The sequence below is a fragment of the Ovis canadensis genome, chromosome 11 (assembly GCF_042477335.2).
Source record: "Ovis canadensis isolate MfBH-ARS-UI-01 breed Bighorn chromosome 11, ARS-UI_OviCan_v2, whole genome shotgun sequence".
Taxonomy (NCBI): Eukaryota; Metazoa; Chordata; class Mammalia; order Artiodactyla; family Bovidae; genus Ovis; species Ovis canadensis.
In genome coordinates this window covers 30,071,937-30,092,729 of record NC_091255.1, presented here as the reverse complement: position 1 = coordinate 30,092,729, position 20,793 = coordinate 30,071,937, and the positions used below count along the sequence as shown (strand labels likewise).

The window sequence follows — 20,793 nt, the reverse complement described above, 5'->3', positions numbered from 1 at the left end:
GTGGTTATGGCACAACATTGTGAATGCACTAAATGTCACTGAATTATTTACTTTAACACGGTTAATGTGATATGAATTTCATCCAAATAAAAATTAACAAAATTTACAAAAGGAAATCTTTTCTCTAAATTCTTTCAAAATCCTTCTAAATTGTTAAGTTGGCAGCAAAGAATTCCTCTGTTAAATTATTTGCCAGGATTTCAAAACTCATTTAAAGATTTTAAAGATGTGAAAATGAAATATGTCAAGGAAAGAAACATATCTACATGATTAAAGATGTATCCCTACCATGCCAAGGTCTTGATACCACATGTGTACATATGTAAATTATTCTCACTGGACTGTAACTAGAATTATGTTTTCAGATTTAGTCAACATGACACTTGAAAAAAAAAACAAAACATGACACTTGATGTATTCTGAGAATATTTTTAAAAGCTCAAAACAAAAAATATTTTCTGTCACACATGGTATACAATCAATAAAGTAAGAAAAAAGCAAAAAAAAAATTGCTAACCAGGCTGTAACTTCATAATTCCTATTTGGGTCTTTGAGAATTGTCCATGATTACCAGGAAATGGCAACCCACTCCAGTGTTCTTGCCTGGAGAATCCCAGGGACAGGGGAGCCTGGTGGGCTGCCATCTATGGGGTCGCACAGAGTCGAACACAACTAAAGTGACTTAGCAACTTAGCAGTAGCAACCAGTTATAAAAGACTTTTATCCTACTATTGGCAAACTTTCAAAGCCATTTTGGGGGAATCTTGATTTACTTCTTAAATACAAATATCCTTAAACATATATTGTCATTTCTAAAAAGTCAAGTTAATCTATACACCATCAAATCTCAACTGATATTTTCTTGTATAGTCTAACAAATATTGACAGTAAATTTCTTACCCATTGCCCCTGGTGTTAATACTTTCATTCTTTTTTTTTTTAAATTTACTGAGATATAATTCACATACTGTACAATCCATCCATTTAAAGTATAAAATTCAATGTTGTTCCATATATTCACAGGGTTGTACAACCACCCCTACTATCTAGTTATAGACCATTTCATTACTTAAAAAAAAAACAAAAACAAAATCCACACCCATTAGCAGTGACCCCTTCTCTCCCACCTCTAATGTATTTTCTGTCTCTATGGGTTTGCCTATTTCTGAGTATTTCATTAAAATGTAATCATATAATATATGGTTTCTTATGATTGAATTCTATCACTTAGCATGTTTTCAAGGCTCATTTATGTTGTAGCATGCATCAGTACTTTATTCCTTTTCATTGCCAAATAATATTCAATTGTATAGCATATTTCATTTAATCATCAATAAGTCAACATTTGGGTTATTTATATTTTGGTGATTATGAGTACTGCTATTATGAACATCCACATACAAGTTTACATGTAGACATAAGTTTTCGGGTCTCTTGGGTATTGACACTTATTTACACAACCATAGTTGGACACTGTAATGATTTTTAATCTTGACCTCTCATCCTATCCAACTGATAAATTCCAGCTGAATTATATGGAAGTGTATAAACTGAGGTACTACATAACAGTGAGGTCCCTGTGTTGCAGATAAATACACAGCAGATGAAAGACAAGAGAATGTCAAAATCTAAACCTACATAAAAGGGCTTATTAAACTTTAGGGAGAAGTAGAACTAAACATTTGGATCTGTTAGGGTTTAATTTTTATGACTGACAAAGAACATGTTACCAAATTCCCAGGAAAAGAGATAAACACAAAACCTGTGTGAGGGATAAACATAAACCACTTGAAGAACTAGGTGAGAGAGAAATGGAGGAAGGGAGAAGGAGGAAAAGGGAAGCAGGGAGAGAGTGAGAGCCAGAAAGAGGAAAGGGGCGGGGGTGATGGAAAGAGGGAGTACAGAGGAGTATGGCGGCGGGGGGGGGGGGGGGGGGGGGGGGGGGGCGGGGGGGGCGGGGGAGCGGGGGGGCGGGCGGGGGGGGAGGGGGGGCGGGGGGGGAGGGGGGGCGGGGGGGGAGGGGGGGCGGGGGGGGAGGGGGGGCGGGAGGGGGGGCGGGGGGGCGGGAGGGGGGGCGGGAGGGGGGGCGGGCGGGGGGGGGCGGGGGGGGGGCGGGCGGGGGGGGCGGGGGGGGGGCGGGGGGGGGGGCGGGGGGGGGGCGGGGGGGCGGGCGGGGGGGCGGGCGGGGGGGCGGGCGGGGGGCGGGAGGGGAAAACAGCCAGGAAACTGGCTTAAGAGGTAATGAGAAAAGACCTTTGTTGTTGTCTGCCATAAAAGCAATAACAGGATGCCCACTTTAATAGAGCCTAAGACAATCAACACATAAAATTCCACCAGGATTTTCAAATGCTCTCAACAAGAATTAATTAGTGGAATATCAAACTGCTGTTACCTCCATGCAGGTTTGCTGATAGCACAAATGGATAGGTCTTCATCCAGCTCATTACAGCAATAGTTTCTGGTTGGGTGGGCTCTGTGATCTGAAAGAACTGGTCCGGGAAATTCCGGTTCAGGTCAAAGTTGTTGCTGTTGTTTCTGCCGATTACACTTACTAGATCTCCTGTATGATAAAAGATTCAAATGTAAGCTATATTTCACTTACATTTTAATCCAGCACAAACAACTTCAGCTATCTTAACTCAAAGCTAAGTGTGAACACATCAGGCTTCACTATGATCAATCACACTACAACTGAAACTTAGCAGGACCCTGTGAGTCCTTCCCAGGTACAAAAGCTCCTCTGTATGCCGTGATTCTTGTTTGCAGAAAAAAGACTTTCATTTCTGAGGTCTTCTCTGAGATCCACAAGCAATGACTAACTAGGGAAGTGAGGAAATTCAGAAACAAAGGAAAAGAAGTTAAGCAAAAAAAGTAATGACAACAGTTCAGGATAAAACTGTCCCAGTTCCTCCTCCAGGATACATATAATCTGACACATTTCCTTGAGTTGTTCAGCAGGAACTAAGGCCCCTACTTAGTAGGGGAAGATGACTCTGCTGAGCACAAGCATGTGGACCCCAGACTGGTTGAAACCAACTGGACAACCTTCAACTGAGCCAGCTGATAATTAAGAATCCTGAAACATCGTCCTGTTACATCACCACCAACCTGAAGAAAGTCATGCACCATGCACCATCACCCCAAATGTTGCCTTTAAAAACCCTTCCCTGAAAGCCATAGAGGAGTTTGGGTCTGTTGAGCATAAGCTACCCATAATCCTTGTTTGATGTCTGCAAGTAAGTCCTGTACTTTACTTCACGGCAACCTAGTGTCAGTAAACTGGCTTTGCTGTGCGGCAGGTGAGTGGACCCAAGTTCGGTTAGGTAACATGATTAAAACACACTGTTTTTATGTTTAAAAAAAAAAATGTATCTCTTCCAGATCTTTTGAATAGGAAGGTAAAACCATTATCCTTTCATTTCTGCCTTTCATCGTACTTTGAGGAGGGAAAAAGCCCAATCATACAAATTATATGAAAATATTGCTCACTTGTCAATAATCCACATACAACAATGTGATCACAGTATTAAGCGGGCAGGACTGATAGGGGATTTTACTGTACTGATATATAGGTCACTAAACAAAGTTAAAAAAAAAAACAGACCAAATGAAAAGAAAAAAGTTGCAGTACGCTTATATTAGTGATCACTATTAAAAGGTAAAGTTAGTCAGGAACACAGTTGGAAGTTTAACCTGATGGAAGAGAAAGAGTTCAACTTGAGCTTATTCCATTTTACTAAGGGATAAGAAAATGAACGCAAGTGAGTGAAGAAAGCCTACTAGAGGGATCACTAGTAGTAAGTATGAGTTCCATCTTTCAGAAGGATCTCAAGGGAGGAATGTGGAAGGGATTTGCGGGGCTGACAAAGAATGAGGTCCTAAAGAAAAGGATCTAAATAATACACATATATAAGGATTAACCTAGTCATTCACTAATCCAGTCTCTCAGTGTTCAATCAGAGACAGTAACAAACCATGTGGCTGCATATTCATATTGTGGGATCTATTCTATTCACTGGTATCACCATCTGGAAGGAACCACAGATTAAGAAAAGATGGATTCTCACTCTGCAGTGTTCTGCATAAGGTGGTCCATGTAATAAAATTGCTCTCCTTGCCCTTACTGTGATGCCCCAGCAGAGACAGGCTAGCCCAGGGAAGACAGAGGAATGGGACATCAGTAACTTCGCAGGTTGAGACTACATATACATGCAGAATAGAACTGGGAGTCAAAAAACAATCTGCTTTGAGTTTTCACTTATTAGATAAGGTTCCCAACAAAATAATTTAACAAAAATTAATGTTAAAATGGAGCAATTTATTAAACATTATTTTAGTAAATAAGAACCATTACCAAACTGGAGACTTCATTAAATATAAACTTGATGGCATAATTGGTGAATAAACTAGCCTATCTTAAAAGAATACAAAAGCTAAGATCAGTGATAAATTATAAGAATAAAACAGGAAGAAATTTTAGGGAAACAACCAGTTCAAATTATTTTCTATCCTCACATAATTATGCCATATGATAAACAATGGACATGAGTGAGCAAACTCTAGGAGATGGTGAAGGACAGGAAAGCCTGGCATGTTACAGTCCATAGGGTCGCAGAGTCAGGCATGACTTAGCAACTGAACTGAATTGAACTGAACTGAATGACAATCAAAATGATTAAGCATTAATAGACAACTATTCTTTACCTTCCTGGGCCTTTTCATACCCATCAGGATTCATGGATGGCATAAGGTGAATTCTAGTGTTAAGAACCAAATCTGTTACTTCAGGATCTGTACCAAAGTTCTTACAAAGGTATTCGATGAGGTTCAGTAGCAGTTCTCTTCCAACCACTTCATTTCCATGCATATTTCCAATGTACTTAAATTCTGGTTCACCTGAAAACAGAATTACATGGAAGACCTTTTTCCCTCTTCATTCATCCTAGACTCGCTCACTTTTCACCCAATACACAAAGACCTTGAACCAAAAATGTAAGCTGTATTTTGACAAAAGAAAACAGGAAAAAGCATCTTATAAAGCAGCTTTGTTACTACTACATGTCAGGTAGCAAGCTCAAAGTAAACATATATTTTATATATATATATGAATATGTATATATACATATAAGGGCTTCTCTGGTGGCTCAGTGATAAAGAATCTGCCTGCCAATGCAGGAGACACAGGTTTGATTCCTAGGTCAGGAAGATCTCCTGGAGAAGGAAATGGCAACCCACTCTAGGATTCTTGTTTGGGAAATCCCATGGACAGAGGAGCCTGGTAGGCTGCAGTCCATGGGGTCGCAAGAGTCAGACACGACTTAGCGACTAAACAGCATATAGATATACATACATATATCATATGCTACAAAAATAAAAATACTATTAGCAGGAATAATCTAATCTGTGTGTGTAGTATGCTAAATATGCTACATAATACATAAGTTGCTCAGTTGTGTCCAACTCTCTGTGACCCCATGGACTATAGCCTGCCCGGCTCCTCTGTCCATGGAATTCTCCAGGCAAGAATACTGGACTGGGTAGCCATTCCGTTCTCTAAGTGATCTTCCCAATCCAGGGATCGAACCCAGGTCTCGGTTTCCCACATTGCAGGCAGATTCTTTACCATCTGAGCCACGAGGGAAGCCCATGGTGCATAATATGGATTATCAAATGCTTTTTTTTTTTCTAGCAGAAGATTGGTTCCATTTTCTTTAGTCCAGTTATAAATACTACAGGTGACCTTTCTAGATGAAGCAAAGAAATACAGCCCACAGCTCTGAGAAGCAGTAATGAAATTATGTGTGAAACTACACCAATTACCTGGTTCATGGACACCTGGGTTATCAGATATCTCCATTACATAAAGTTCTCTTGACTCTACCGATTTTCCCAATGAATACAGTCGGGTGATGTTAGGATATTCATTGGCAAACCTTCTCAAGAAGATTTCCATGTCAGGGAAATGGTGGTGGTGAAAGTCCTGTGGTTGAATTGGCTGGTGGGTAGACTGTGTTCCAAGAGGACTATTAAGTGTAGCAACTGTGCTAGCTGTTACTACAGCCTCAGTTGTGTCAGGGACTACTGAAGCCACAGTCGGTCGTAGGGGAAAATTCACCTTTGTGGCTGGTCCTTCTTTCACTATGATATTATTAACAGTCAGTGGCATATATCTGAAAAGAAAAATTCAGAAAAGTAGATGGGCTTGGAGTTAAACTGAAACAGACAATGCTTTAACATTATAAAAGCACAACAGCCTTTTCATACTCTCGCACTATCTCTCAAAAATCAAATCAAATAAAGAGAAATGTGCAAATTCAAGACTTTTAGGATATTATTTCACAAAGAATCTCAGATTAATAAAGAACTATTTCTCTTACCATCCTTTCAGGTTCCACACATTAGAATGCTTATAAAAAGTTATATTCAAAGAAGAGAATACAATAAAAAATGGAGGTTGTTGATCCATTTGTAACCATTCCTACAATACTCAAAGTAGGGATAAATGATCCAATTCTTCATAGCACCTTATCAAACTGACATTCCAACTACTTTACAAAATAGGAAAGTTCAAAATTGAAGGTAATTTATTTGCTACAGGTAAATCCTTAGCAAAATGAGCTTACAGAAAGGCTTCCAGAGGGTGTAGGTAACCACTCATTTTGTGTATTAGAAACCTGATGATAAGACAGCTCTTCAAAGTGTCTTTTGTAGAGTCCTGAGTTTTTTCTACGCTGGTTTTCAATTAGCCTTGAGCTTTTAAAACTCCTTCCTCCCAATTTTACAACTATGCTTCATATCCAGTTGTACAGTTAATGTGACAAAAGACTCTACTGTAGTATTTTCTCATTACAAAAGGGGGAAAAAGATCAGAAAACAAGGAAAAACAGAAGCCAGATATAGTAAGATCTCCCCAAATGTATTTCTGTCTAGATATACACAGAAGCTTGACATTTTAAGAGTCTAGTTTAAATTCTTATCTAGTTATGTTTAGAGAAGAGCTAACATCCATCCTGGTCAAACTCTTCCAAAAAATTGCACAGGGAAGAACACTCCCACACTCATTTTACAACCATCACCCTGATACCAAAAGCAGAAAAAGATATCACACAAAAAAGAAAATTATAGGCCAGTATCACTGATGAACATCGATGCAAAAATCCTCAACAAAATTGTAGCAAAGAGAATCCACCAACACATTAAAAGGATCGTACACCATGATCAAGTGGAGTTTATCCCAGGGATGCAAGGATTCTTCAGTATACACAAACCAATCAATGTGATACACCATCTTAACAAACTGAAAGATGGAATTCATACCCAGTTAAAACTGCTGTAATGTTATAAGTTCCAGGAACAAGTAATCTGTGGAAATCACCAAATCTTCCTGTTGTGATATTATGATTAATACCAGCCACTGAGATAGTTGCATTCTCTAAGCCAGCTCCTGTTACTGAATCTGTAACAAATCCTTTAACGCCAATGTGGACCTAGAAAAACAAGAATCAACATAGACTGCTCAGAGTCAATTTGGAAGGCAAGAGAGAATACCCTCTCTGCATTGATGCTAGAATTTCTCAAAAATAAAGTTATTCCTCTAGAACTCTGAAACATTTTTCAATCCCTCCAAGTTAAAATAAAATACACACCAAAAAGATTAAATCCTGAAACTTAAGTCATCTGAAACCTAGGCTGGTAAAGTACTTTTGAAATTCCCTCTTCTCAAAGCTAGACTTCTGCTTTTCTCAATGAGATACAACTGATAATATCTGGGATGCGTGCGTGCATGCTAAGTCGCTTAAGTCGTGTCTGACTCTTTGAAAACCTATGCACTGTATCACGTCAGGCTCCTCGGTCCACGGGATTCTCTAGGCAAGATTACTAGAGCGGGTTTCCATGCTTTCCTCCAGGATCTTCCCAACCCAGGGATGGAACCCGTGTCTCTTAGGTCTCCTGGGCTGGCAGGTGGGTTCTTTAGCACCACCTGGGAGGCCTCAATTTCTGATATATGCAATAGTATATTAGCCTGCCTGATATGTAAGTTAAACTTATGTTGTGGTTCATGTGGTGGTAAAGGTTCTCTAGCAAATACGATCACACGGTGTTGTAAGAATCTGGTGATACAACTTTTGCTAATTATTTATTTATTTGCTAAGTATTTCGTGTAGAAGTGTTGTAAGATAGACAAAGGACGCTCTCCAGAGGAAAAGAGCTCAGGGGAAGGGTAATGGAGGCTTAGAGTATGTTCTGATAGATTCTAATACTTTCTAAAGATTATGTATCATCTTAAATAATAAAAAAAGACAAAGGGTATCTAGCATAGACTTATTCATATACACAAATTTCCCCCCTATTTAATCAATTATTTCCATACCCAACCTCCCATACAGCTGCTTTTACCTTTTCAATTAATGTGATCAGAGACTCACGATTGTTCTCCCATTCTTGTCGAAGCTGTGAAGCAGGTGGGTACTTGCAACAGGATAGTTCTAACGTGATCTCAAAACAATTGGCCCATACATAATTATAATCTTGCATACCACCTGAAACATGGAAGAAAAAGTAAGTTTATTCTCAGGATTCTACTCTCAAAAAGACCAAAGCCATCTCTGCTTATATAAACTCTCTTTCATTAAGCTGTTTGAAATCAGAGAAGGCTCTTGAGTTACAGAGGAGACTAATAAGGAAGGTAAAAGGAATACACAGTGGAAAGGAATATATATAAAGGAAATGTATCTGACAGGTAAAGTTACAAAAAGCATAAATGTAACAGTCAATAATAACAGTAACAATGATAACAGCTCTATATTTGAATGTTTACTATATGCCAGTGTTACTGAGTCCAAGCTCTCTCCGCTCCCTTTGCCACATGGCAGGCAAAGTTGAGGCAAGGAACACAACTTTATTTGAAAAGATGGCAGACTAATGTCTCAAAATAACCATCTTGCCAGGTTCTCTTACAGAACCAGAGAAGCAGTGAGGAACTAAAGTCAAAAGGCACGATAAAGAGGGACAGGCAGTGAGGAAGCAAAGTTTTTAAAAAGGGCCATCAGTCTTGCAAAGTATCTCTAGGAATGGGCCAGCCAGTGAAAGTGAACTCGCTCAGTCGAGTCCGACTCTTTGCGACCCCATGCTCCTACCAGGCTCCTCCCTCCACGGGATTCTCCAGGCAAGAGTACTGGAGTGGGTTGCCATTTCCTTCTCCAGGGGATTTTCCTGACCCAGGGATCGAACCCCGGTCTCCCGCATTCCAGGCAGATGCTTTAACCTCTGAGCCACCAGGGAAGCCAGTGAAAGGGATATGTTAATTTCTGTGGACAGGGTCAGATTATCTGACAGGGTCAGAGCTGAACAAAGCCACTTTAGGTTTTTTGTTTTTTTTTTAAGTTTGAGATTTTTATTCATTTATTTATTTTTATTTTTTGGCTGTGGTGGGTCTTCATTGCTGCGCATGTGCCTTTGCTAATTGCAGTAGGCAGGGGCTACTCTTTGTTGCAGTGCCCAGGCTTTTCATTGCAGTGGCTTCTCTTGTTGTGGAGCACAGGCTATAGGCACTTGGACTTCAGTAGTTATGGAATGTGGGCTCAGTAGTTGTGGTTCATGGGCTCTAGAGTGAGTGCTGGCTCAATAGTGGTGCACAGGCTTAGCTGCTCCAGGGCATGTGGGATCTTCCTGGATCAGGGATCAAACCAGAGTCCTTTGCTTTGGGATTCTTAACCACTGGGAAGCCTGGCACCTTAGTTTAACAGTCAGAAAGAGGGACAGGGTCCTTTGAGGCAGGTCAGTATGTATGATTATAATAACAAAAGCAACAAAAAGCAAGTCAAAGAAACAGTTTCAACAAGAGTCAGAATTGGTTCTTCTCTGCAGCCCAACTCTGTTCTATGACCTTTACTCATATTAACATTTAGCTTTTACAACAACTTTATGATGCAGGTATTGCTATTTCACCTATTTTACAGATGTGAGAAGTAAGGCACAGAGAGGTTAAGATTTCTGACAGAATGAACATGAAAGATACTCAAGTGATCCTCAAGTTATGAAGGTCATTCATGTCAAAACATTATTCAGTTCAGCTCAGTTCAGTTCAGTCACTCAGTCACGTCCAACTCTTTGCAACCCCATGAATTGCAGCATGCCAGGCCTCCCTATCCATCACCAACTCCCGGAGTTCACTCAGACTCACGTCCATCGAGTTGGTGATGACATCTAGCCATCTCATCCTCCATTTTCCCCTTTTCCTCCTGCCCCCAATCCCTCCCAGCATCAGGGTCTTCCCATGAGGTGGCCAAGTATTTGAGTTTCAGCTTTAGCATCAGTCCTTCCAAAGAACACCCAGGGCTGAGCTCCTCAGAATGGACTGGTTGGATCTCCTTGCAGTCCAAGGGACTCTCAAGAGTCTTCTCCAACACCACAGTTCAAAAGCATCAATTCTTCAGTGCTCAGCTTTCTCCACAGTCCAACTCTCACATCCATACATGACCACTGGAAAAACCATAGCCTTGACTAGACGGACCTTTGTTGGCAAAGTAATGTCTCTGCTTTTCAATACACTGTCTAGGTTGGTCATAACTTTTCTTCCAAGGAGTAAGCGTCTTTTAATTTCATGGCTGTAGTCACCATCTGCAGTGATTTTGGAGCCCCCCAAAATAAAGTCTGACACTGTTTCCACTGTTTCCCCATCTATTTGCCATGAAGTGATGGGACCAGATGCCATGATCTTCGTTTTCTGAATCTTGAGCTTTAAGCCAACTTTTTCACTCTCCTCTTTCACTTTCATCAAGAGGCTTTTTAGTTCCTCTTCACCTTCTGCCATAGGGTGGTGTCATCTGCATATCTGAGGTTATTGATATTAAGGGCCAACTATTCTAACTGTACTCTTCTGTACCACAAAGGTGACAATAAGAGTCTGAATCAAAACAGTAGAGTAGAGGGACTTCCCTGGTGATCCAGTGGTTAAGAATTCACCTTGCAATGCAGGGGACAAGAGTTCAATCCCTGGTTGGGGAACTAAGATCCCACAGGCCGCAGAGCAACTAAATCTGAGTGCCACAACTACCGAAGCCCACATATTGTAACTAGAGACTCTGTGCACCACAATGAAATATCTCACATGACATAACAAAGATCCCACCAACTAAGACCTGATGCAGTCAAATAAATTAAAAAAAAAATTTTTTTTTAAGGTAGAGTAGAAAGATCCTTAGCTCTCAACCTCACATAGGCAAAACAACTTACAGAACAACTATCTTGGAAAACAACCTGAAGAAGAGCAGAAAAGATTTTCCACAACTAAAGATATAAAGAAGGAACCACAATAAAATGTGTGGGGAAGAGGCAGAGATGCTCTAGCGAGGACCCACACACCTGGAGTAATGACTCACTAGCAGGAAGACTATCAACATTGTGGCAGTCATCCCTCGGGAGCAAGGAGTCCAATACCAACACCAGGATCCCCAGCCCAGGGTCCTGCATTAGGAAGACAAACCTCCAAAAAGTCTGGCTTGAAAACCAGTGGGGCTTATGTAGAGGAGCATCAAAGAGCTGTAGGAAGTCAAGACTCTGCTCCTAAGGGTGCATGCAAAAATACACTCGCTCCAAGTCCCAGTACAGAGGAAACAGTTTGAAAGGCATCTGAATCAGTCATACCTGCTGATCTTAGAGAGCCTCCTGGAGAGGCAGGAGGCAGCTGGGACTCCTCTAGGGGACTGAGATGTTAGCAGTAGCTATTTTTGTGATTTTATTCTATCATGCTGAGATGGGCACCATTTTGGAATCTTCCCTGGAGTCTGTTAGAGCTGGAGGCCTGCCTCACCCACCAGTGGTCAAACAATGCTGAGCATCACCACCAGTGTGCCCAAGCAGCTGGCCCTGCCACAACTGAAAGGAATAAGCAGCCCACATAGGGAACACCCATGAAGTGTCTGGTTTGGGTAGCCAGAAGGGAACATGCTGTTGAGCCCATAGGACTTCTCCAAGATTGGGAGACATACAGACTTACTTTATACAAAGAAATTAACACAGAAAATCAGGCAAAATGAGGAGACAGACGAATGTGCTCCACACGAAAGACTAAGACAAAACCTCAGAAGAAGACCTAAATAAACCAGAGATAAGTAATCTACCTGATAAAGAGTTAAAGGTAATGATCATAAAGATGTTCACTGAAGAATGGATGAACATGGTGAAAACTTCAACAAAGAGTTAGAAAATATAAAAAAAAGACCAATTAGGGCTGAAGAATACAATAAATAAAATGAAAAATACACTAGAGGGAATCAACAGTATTATATACAATGGAATATTATTTTTAAACTTTTAAAATTGTATATATACAATGGAATATTACTCAGCCATGAAAAGGAACACATCTGAGTCAGTTCTAATGATGTAGATTAATCTAGAGCCTATTATACAGAGTGAAGAAAGTTATAAAGAGAAAAACAAATATCATAAACTAATACGTATGTATGGAATCCAGAAAAATGGTGCTAATGAACCTATTGGCAGGGCAGTGATGGAGATGCAGACATAGAGCACAGACGGGGAGACGTGGGGGGGGTGGCGAGGAAGGAGAGGCTGGGAAAAATGGACACAGCAGCACAGAAACACATATACTGCCATATGTAAAATAGAAAGGCAGTGGGAATTTGCTGTATGACCCAGGCAGTTCAATCAGAGCTCTGTGACAACCTAGAGGGGTGGGATGGGGTGGGAAGCGGAGAGAGGTTCAAGGGGGAGGGGACATGTGTTTACGTCTGGCTGATTCATACCGATGTATGGCAGAAACCAACACAATATTGTAAAGCAATTATCCTGCCATTAAAAAGAAATAAAATGTTTTTTAAAAAAAAGACGATGGCAAAAAAAAAAAACACACTAGAGGGAATCAACAGTAGATTAGATGATGTAGAATACTAGATAATCTGGAAGACAGAGTAGAGAAAAACCACCCAAGCTGAACAGGAAAAAGACAAGTGAGGACAGTTTAAATGACCTCTGGGACAACATCAAGCACACTAACATTTACAGTATAGTATCCCAGAAGGAGAAGAAAGATAAAAAAGAGAACTTATTTGAAGAAATAGTAACTGAGAACTTTCCTAACCAGTGGAAGGAAACAGATATCCGGTCCAGGAAGCACAGACAGTCTCAAACAAGGTGAACTCAAAGAGGTGCATACCAAGACACATTATATTTAAAAGGCCAAAACTGAAATATAAAGAGATTCATAAAAGCATCAAGAGGAGAAACAACTAATTATATACAAGGAAACTCCCATGAGACTATCAGCTGACTTTTCAGCAGAAACTTAGCAGGCCAGTAGGGAATGATACAATATATCCAAAGTGCTGAAAAAAAGACAACCAAGAATACCCATTTGAAGGAGTGATAAAGAGTTTGACAGATAAACAAAAGCTAAAGGAGTTTATCACCAATAAACCAGCCCTTCAAGAAACGTTAAAGGGACTTCTCCAAGCAGAAAAGGTCACAACTAGAAATAAGAAAATGATAAAAGAAACAAATCTCAATGGCAGAGACAAACATATAGAAAAGATAGTGGATCAACCACTTACAACTTTAGGAGAGAGGCAAAAGTAAGGAAAGTAGAAGACAATGTAGTGAAATCTATTACTATCTTCCAAAATAGTCGTACCATTTTGCACTCCCATCAATAATGAACCAGAGTTCCTGTTGCTCCACCTCTTCACAAGCATTTGCTGTTGTCAGTGTTCTGGACTATGTATGGCCTTTCTGATAGGTGTGTAGCAGTAACTTGTTTTAATTTACATTTCCCTGTTGACATATGATGTGGAATCTTTTCATGTTTATTTGCCATCTGTATATCTGTTGGTGAGATGTCTGGAGGTTTCTGGCCCATTTTTAAATGAGGTTGTTGTTTTATTAGTGTTGAGTCTTAAGTGAAAGTGGAAGTTGCTCAGTCCTGTCCAACTCTTTGTGACTCCATGGACTATACAGTCTGTGGAATCCTCCATGCCAGAAAACTGGAGTGGGTAGCCTTTCCCTTCTCCAAGGGATCTTTCCAACCCAGGGATCAAACCGAGGTCCCCCGCATTGCAGGAGGATTCTTTACCAGCTGAGCCACAAGGGAAAACCAAGAATACTGGAGTGGGTAGCCTATCCCTTCTCCAGCAGATCTTCTCGACCCGGGAATCAAACCAGGATCTCCTGCAATGCAGGCAGGTTCTTTACCAACTGAGCTATCAGAGTTTTTAAATATATTTTAGATAATAGTCCTTTATCAGAAGTAATTGCCTTCCTTTTTTAGGCCGAATAACATTTCACTGGATGTAAATACATTTTCTTCATTCATCTGTCAATAAACATTTAGGTAGCTTCTTGGCAACTGTGAATAACACTGCAGTGAACATGGGTGTACAAGTTTTCAAGATCCTTTTTCCAGTTCTTTTGTGTTTATACCCTTAAGTGAGATTGTTGAATCATACAGTAATTCTATTTTTAACTTTTTGAGGAAGCTCCATACTGTTTTCCATAGCAACTGCACTATTTTATATTCCTACCAACTGTGCAAAGGGATTGAAATTCTCCACAACTCCATCAAACTTGCTATTTTAATTCAGCATTTTTTTTTAATAGTGATCATCCTAAGAGGTAGAAGGTGATATCACTTTGTGGTTTTGTTTTTCCGTGATAATGATATTGAGCATCTTTTCATATGTGTGCTGGTCATTGATTTTTTTTTTAATGTGTGTTCAAGTCCTTTGTCCATTTACCAATCAGATTACTTGTTTTCTGTTGAGTTGTATTCTGAATATTAACCCCTTATCTGATAAACAGTTTGCAAATATTTTTCAGTAGGCTGCCTTTTCACTATTGATTGTTTCCCTTGCTGCACAGAACATTGCAGGTTTTTGAGCAGAGGTGTGATATAATCTGAACTGCCTTTTTAAAAGATCATTCTGACTGCTGGGTGAAAAATGATGGTAGAGGAACAAAAAGAAAAGCAGGGAGATGAATTAGAAGAGAATGATGGCTTCAACTAGGTTGCTGGTAAAAGAGATGAAGCAGAAAGGTCTGGGTGTGAGAAAACATTTGTTTAAAAGGAATCAAGGATGACTTCTTGATTTTTGGCTTGAGAAACTAGGGAGACAGTGTCATTAGTGTCATTAACTGAGAGGATGAAGGAGAACAAAGGAAACAGATATGGCAAGCCTAAGGTTTTGTCTTTGGTCCTCTTCTCTTACTTTACTTATTCCCTTGGTGTCTCATGCAACCCACTCCCCCCCCCGCCACCCCCCAGGGCTTAATATTATCTACAGGCTGACAATTCTCAAATTTCTATGTCCAACCTACACCTCTTTCCAGAATCCAGACTTGTCCATCCAAAGGCCTGTTCAATATCTCTACTTGGGTATCACAAACCTAACAACAGACTCATCTCCCCTAAACCTGCTCCACCTGCAGTCTCTCCTACAATGGCCAACAGCACTGGAAGAATCTAGTTACTCAGGGTCAAAAGCCTTGGAGTCACATCTCACATCTAAAGCATCAGGAAATCATGCTAGTTGTAACTTGAAGATATATCCAGAATCCAAAGATTTCTCAACTCTACTGCTGCTGCCCTGGTATAAGCCATGGTCCTTTCTCTACCAGGACTTCTGCAATCACTCTTAAAAGGTCTCCCTGTTCTTGCCCTAGCATTTCTATGTTCTTTTCTCCAGGGATGCCAGAGTAATTCTGCTAAAATGCAAGCCAGAGGTTATTTCCCTATACAATGACTTTCTGTTGCATTCAGACTAAAAGCCAAAGCCTAAGGCGGTGCGTCATTTGTCCACTACCACTCCCCTTCCCTCTCTCACCACCTTTTACACTCTCCCCATCATCATCTCTCTGCACCAGCCACACTGGGCACCCCGCTGTTCACCAGCTACACTAGGTACCTCCTGACTTTGGGTCTTTGCTGTAGCTATTGCCTTTGCCTGGCGTGCTCTTCCCCCAGATATCCCTACTTGACTCATTCCCTCACCTCCAGCTCTTTGTTCCAATTTCAACTTGACAATGAGGTTCACCCTGATCTCCCCACTTAGTTTCTAGTCACTTCTCCCCATCACTGTCCCCAAGACAATCTCACAAGCACTCACAATTCCTCTCACCCTTTTTTTTTCTATAGCTATTTAAAATTTACCTATTATGTTTATTGTTTATTGTCTGTTTCTCTTTGCTAGATTATAAGCAACACAAGGGCAGAGATATTTGTTATACACATTGACAGATAGTCCAAGCACAAGAACAGTACCAGGCACATGGTATTCCTTCAATAAATATTTGTTGAAGTAACAAAAGTAAGTAGGCTAGGACAGTGAGAAATTAAGATTTCTATTTTGAATGCATTAAATTTGAGATTCTCATTGACCATCCATGTGGCTATGTCAAATAGACTGTCTTCCTAAAAGACATGAGCAGGTTTACCATCACTATAAGCCTGGTAACTCTGTCTTAACCTTTTTTCTTAGAAGGCAAGCTATCCATCTCTGGTTTTCTCTTATCTCCCAGCATCTTGGCACTTACTTTGAGTCCAGCAGAAAAGTGAGAGGATGATTTTTCATCTCCCTACCAGTCATATTTTAGGGCTTCCCTGGTGGTTCAGACAGTAAAGAATCTGCCTGCAATGCACGCGACCTGAGTTTGATCCCTGGGTCCGGAAGATCCCCTGGAGAAGGGAATGGCTACCCACTCCAGTATTCTCACCTGGAGAATCTCATGCACAGAGGAGCCTGGTGGGCAACAGTCCACGGGGTCGTAAAGAGTCGGACTCGACTGAGTGACTAACACTTTCACTCACCAGTCACAGTTAGTCATTTAGTGATGTTAGTCACTTTCGGTCAACTCTGACATGCATGTACATATGTGGACATATGTATGCTATTCATCATAAATATTTATTAATCTCCAATATTTACTACTATATTGGTCACAGTACAATGGCCACTGTCTGTAAGTCATCAAACTAAGACTATAGGGACTTATAAATAGAAGACATATTTCCATTCCAGAGATTAGAGTCTTGAGGAAAACAAAGACAGAACACTGAAAATAATTTCAGAGCAATACAAGTGTGAACTAATCTGTTTTTCTGCATATGTAAAACTTAATAGGGAAAAATTGTTCTCATCTAAGGAAAAAAGAACTTAATAGCTGTATTAAATTGCAAACACAGTCAACTCACACTTTAATTATGCCAGAAGGCAGTGAAGTAGACTCTTATAATACTATAATCACCAGGCTTCATCCTGGCATTCTTTTGTTAACCCCTTAACTGTCTTTCTTCAACAGCAATTTAAGAAATACTAGCTAAGAGCAGTTTTTCACTTTCATGCATTGGAGAAGAAAATGGCAACCCACTCCAGTGTTCTTGCCTGGAGAATCCCAGGGACGGGGGAGCCTGGTGGGCTGCCGTCTATGGGGTCGCACAGAGTTGGACATGACTGAAGCGACTTAGCAGCAGCAGCAGCTAAGAGCAACAAGAAGACAAAGTTACATGAATTTCTGTGTTAAGGTAATGCCTATTTTAAAGATTTTATACACATATGCTAAATTGTTACCCAGATATATTCTCTATGCCTTTATTTTTATCCTTTTTTTAATCTCTTTTTTTTCACTTTTTTTAAGGCAGTTTTTTAATCAAGAGATATTTTACAATTTTTAGGTAGCTAAATTTTTCATTCTTTTCCTTTTATGGCTTCATAATACTTTGCTGTCTAGAAAGGCTTTTCTCATCCTGAATATAAAAATACTTGTTGGCTTCTGGTTTTGTTTATGGCTACATTTTTACATCATGTTCCATATGGACTTAAGACTATTTGGTATGATCTGAGGTAAATTCCACCTATATTTTTGTCTCAAAGTTAACCAGTTATCCCTATAATTCTTTCCCCATTGTTTTAAATGTCATTAATTATATCCCAAATGCTTTTGTTTCTGTTACTGTGCTTTCTATTTTGTTCTGCTGGTCAATTTATTTTGATATCTTAATTACACCGATTTAGTAAGCACTGTTTTACAACACATTGTTCAGTTCAGTCACTCAGTCATGTTTGACTCCTTGTGATCCCATGGACTGCAGCATGCCAGGCCTCACTGTCCATCACCAATTCCTGGAGTTTGCTCAAACTCATGTCCATTGAGTCGGTGATGCCATCCAACCATCTCATCCTCTGTCGTCCCCTTCTCCCACCTTCGATCTTTCCCAGCATCAGGGTCTTTTCCAGTGAGTCAGTTTTTCGCGTCAAGTGGCCAAAGTACTGGAGTTTCAGCTTTAGCATCATTTCTTCCAATGAATATTCAGGACTGATTTCCTTTAGTATAGACTGGTTGTATCTCCTTGCTGTCCAAGGGACTCTCAAGAGTCTTCTCTAACATAACAGTTCAAAAGCATCAATTCTTCAGCACTCAGCTTTCTTCATAGTCCAACTCTCACATCCATACATGACTACTGGAAAAACCATAGCTCTGACTACATGGACCTTTGTTGGCAAAGTAATGTCTTTGCTTTTTAATACGCTGTCTAGGTTGGTCATAGCTTTTCTTCCAAGGAGCAAGCATCGTTTAATTTCATGGCTGCAGTCACCATCTGCAGTGATTTTGGAGCCCCCCCAAAATAAAGTTTGTGACTGTTTCCACTGTTTCCCCATCTATTTGCCATGAAGTGATGGGACCAGATGCCATGGTCTTATTTTTCTGAATGTTGAGTTTTAAGCCAACTTTTTCACTCTCCTCTTTCACTTTCATCAAGAGGCTCTTTAGTCCTTCTTCACTTTCTGCTATAAGGGTGGTGTCATCTGCATATCTGAGGTTATTGATATTTCTTCTGGCAATCTTGATTCCAGCTTGTGCTTCATCCAGTCCAGCGTTTCTCATGATGTACTCTGCATATAAGTTAAATAAGCAGGGTGACAATATACAGCCTTGATGTACTCCTTTCCCCATTTGGAACCAGTCTGTTGTTCCATGTCCAGTTCTAACTCTTGCGTCTTGACTTGCATACAGATTTCTCAGGAGGCAGGTCACATGGTCTGACATTCCCATCTCTTTCAGAATTTTCCAGTTTGTTGCAATCCACACAATCAAAGGCTTTGGCATAGTCAACAAAGCAGAAATAGATGTTTTTTCTGGAACTCTTTTGCTTTTTCAGTGATCCGGTGGGTGTTGGCAATTTGATCTCTGGTTCCTCTGCCTTTTCTTTCTTTTTTTTTTTTTTAGTTTTTTATTTTTTAAATTTTAAAATCTTTATTTCTTACATGCATTCCCAAACATGAACCCCCCTCCCACCTCCCTCCCCATAACATCTTTCTGGGTCATCCCCATGCACCAGCCCCAAGCATGCTGCATCCTGCGTCAGACATAGACTGGCGATTCAATTCACATGATAGTATACATGTTAGAATGTCATTCTCCCAAATCATCCCACCCTCCCTCTGCCTTTTCTAAAACCAGCTTGAACATCTGGAAGTTCACAGTTCACATACTGTTGAAGCCTGGCTTGGAGAATTTTGAGTATTATTTTGCTGGCTTGTGAGATGAGTGCAATTGTGCAGTTGTTTGAGCTTTCTTTGGCATTGTCTTTCTCAGGGATTGGAATGAAAACTGACCTTTTCCAGTCCTGTGGCCACTGCTGAGATTTTCAAATTTCCTGGCATACTGAGTACACCACTTTCACAGCATCATATTTTAGGATTTGAAATAGCTCAACTGGAATTCCATTTATTCATAGTGATGCTTCCTAAGGCCCACTTGACTTTGCATTCCAGGATGTCTGGCTCTAGGTGAGTGATCACACCATCATGATTATCTGGGTCATGAAGATCTTTTTTGTATAGTTCTGTGTATTCTTGCCACCTCTTCTTAATATCTTTGGCTTCTGTTAGGTCCATACCATTTCTGTCCTTTATTGTGCCCATCTTTGCATGAAAAGTTCCCTTGGTATCTAATTTTCTTGAAGAGATCCTCTAGTCTTTCCCATTCTATTGTTTTCCTCTATTTCTTTGCATTGATCACTGAGGAAGGCTTTCTTATTTCTCCTTACTATTCTTTGGAACTCTGCATTCAAATGGGTATATCTTTCCTTTTCTCCTTTTCTCCAGACTATACAGTGGAGTGACAAATAGATTCAAGGGATTAGATCTGATAGACAGAGTGCCTGAAGAAATATGGACAGTTTGTGAAACTGTGTATAGGAGGCAGTGATCAAGACCATCCCCAGAAATGCAAAAAAGCAAAACGGTTGTCTGAGGAGGCCTTACAAATGGCTATGAAAAGAAGAGAAGTGAAAGGCAAAGGAGAAAAAGGAAAGATATACCCATTTGAATGCAGAGTTACAAAATAATACATTGTAATATCTGCCAATTAAAGTCTCTATTATCATTATCATAGAAATTCTCCTTTTCATTACTGTAGACCCCATTGTATGGATGTAGTTATCGTTTAGTGGCTAAGCCGTGTCCTCTCTTTTGTGACCCCATGGATTGTAGCCCCACCAGGTTCCTCTGTTCATCGACTTTCTCAGGCAAGAGTACTGGAGTGGGATCCCATTTCCTTCTCCAGGGGATCTCCTGGACCCAGGGATCAAACCTGCATCTCCTGCATTGCAGGCGGATTATTTACAGCTGAGCAATCGGGGAAGCCCTCTATTTGTTTATTCAATCACTATGTGGTGGGTATTTGACTTGGTTTCAGCTTTAGGTGATTATGAATAAAACTGTGCCTAAGACTTAACATGGACAAATTATTTCATGTCTTTTGGGTAAATACCTAGGA

The 20,793-nt window shown here is 40.2% G+C and overlaps 1 protein-coding gene across 1 annotated transcript in view; it reads right to left on the bottom strand.

The window, feature by feature from the left end:
* The window catches only part of CPD (carboxypeptidase D), a 72,346-nt gene that overhangs the window by 30,493 nt on the left and 21,060 nt on the right, over positions 1-20,793 (bottom strand). The window contains exons 3-7 of the mRNA XM_069603015.1: positions 8,398-8,540; positions 7,318-7,487; positions 5,821-6,170; positions 4,705-4,896; positions 2,393-2,560 (exon numbers count right to left, since the gene is read on the bottom strand). Coding sequence (XP_069459116.1) covers positions 2,393-2,560; positions 4,705-4,896; positions 5,821-6,170; positions 7,318-7,487; positions 8,398-8,540 — 1,023 coding nt within the window. The remainder of the gene's footprint in view (positions 1-2,392; positions 2,561-4,704; positions 4,897-5,820; positions 6,171-7,317; positions 7,488-8,397; positions 8,541-20,793) is intronic.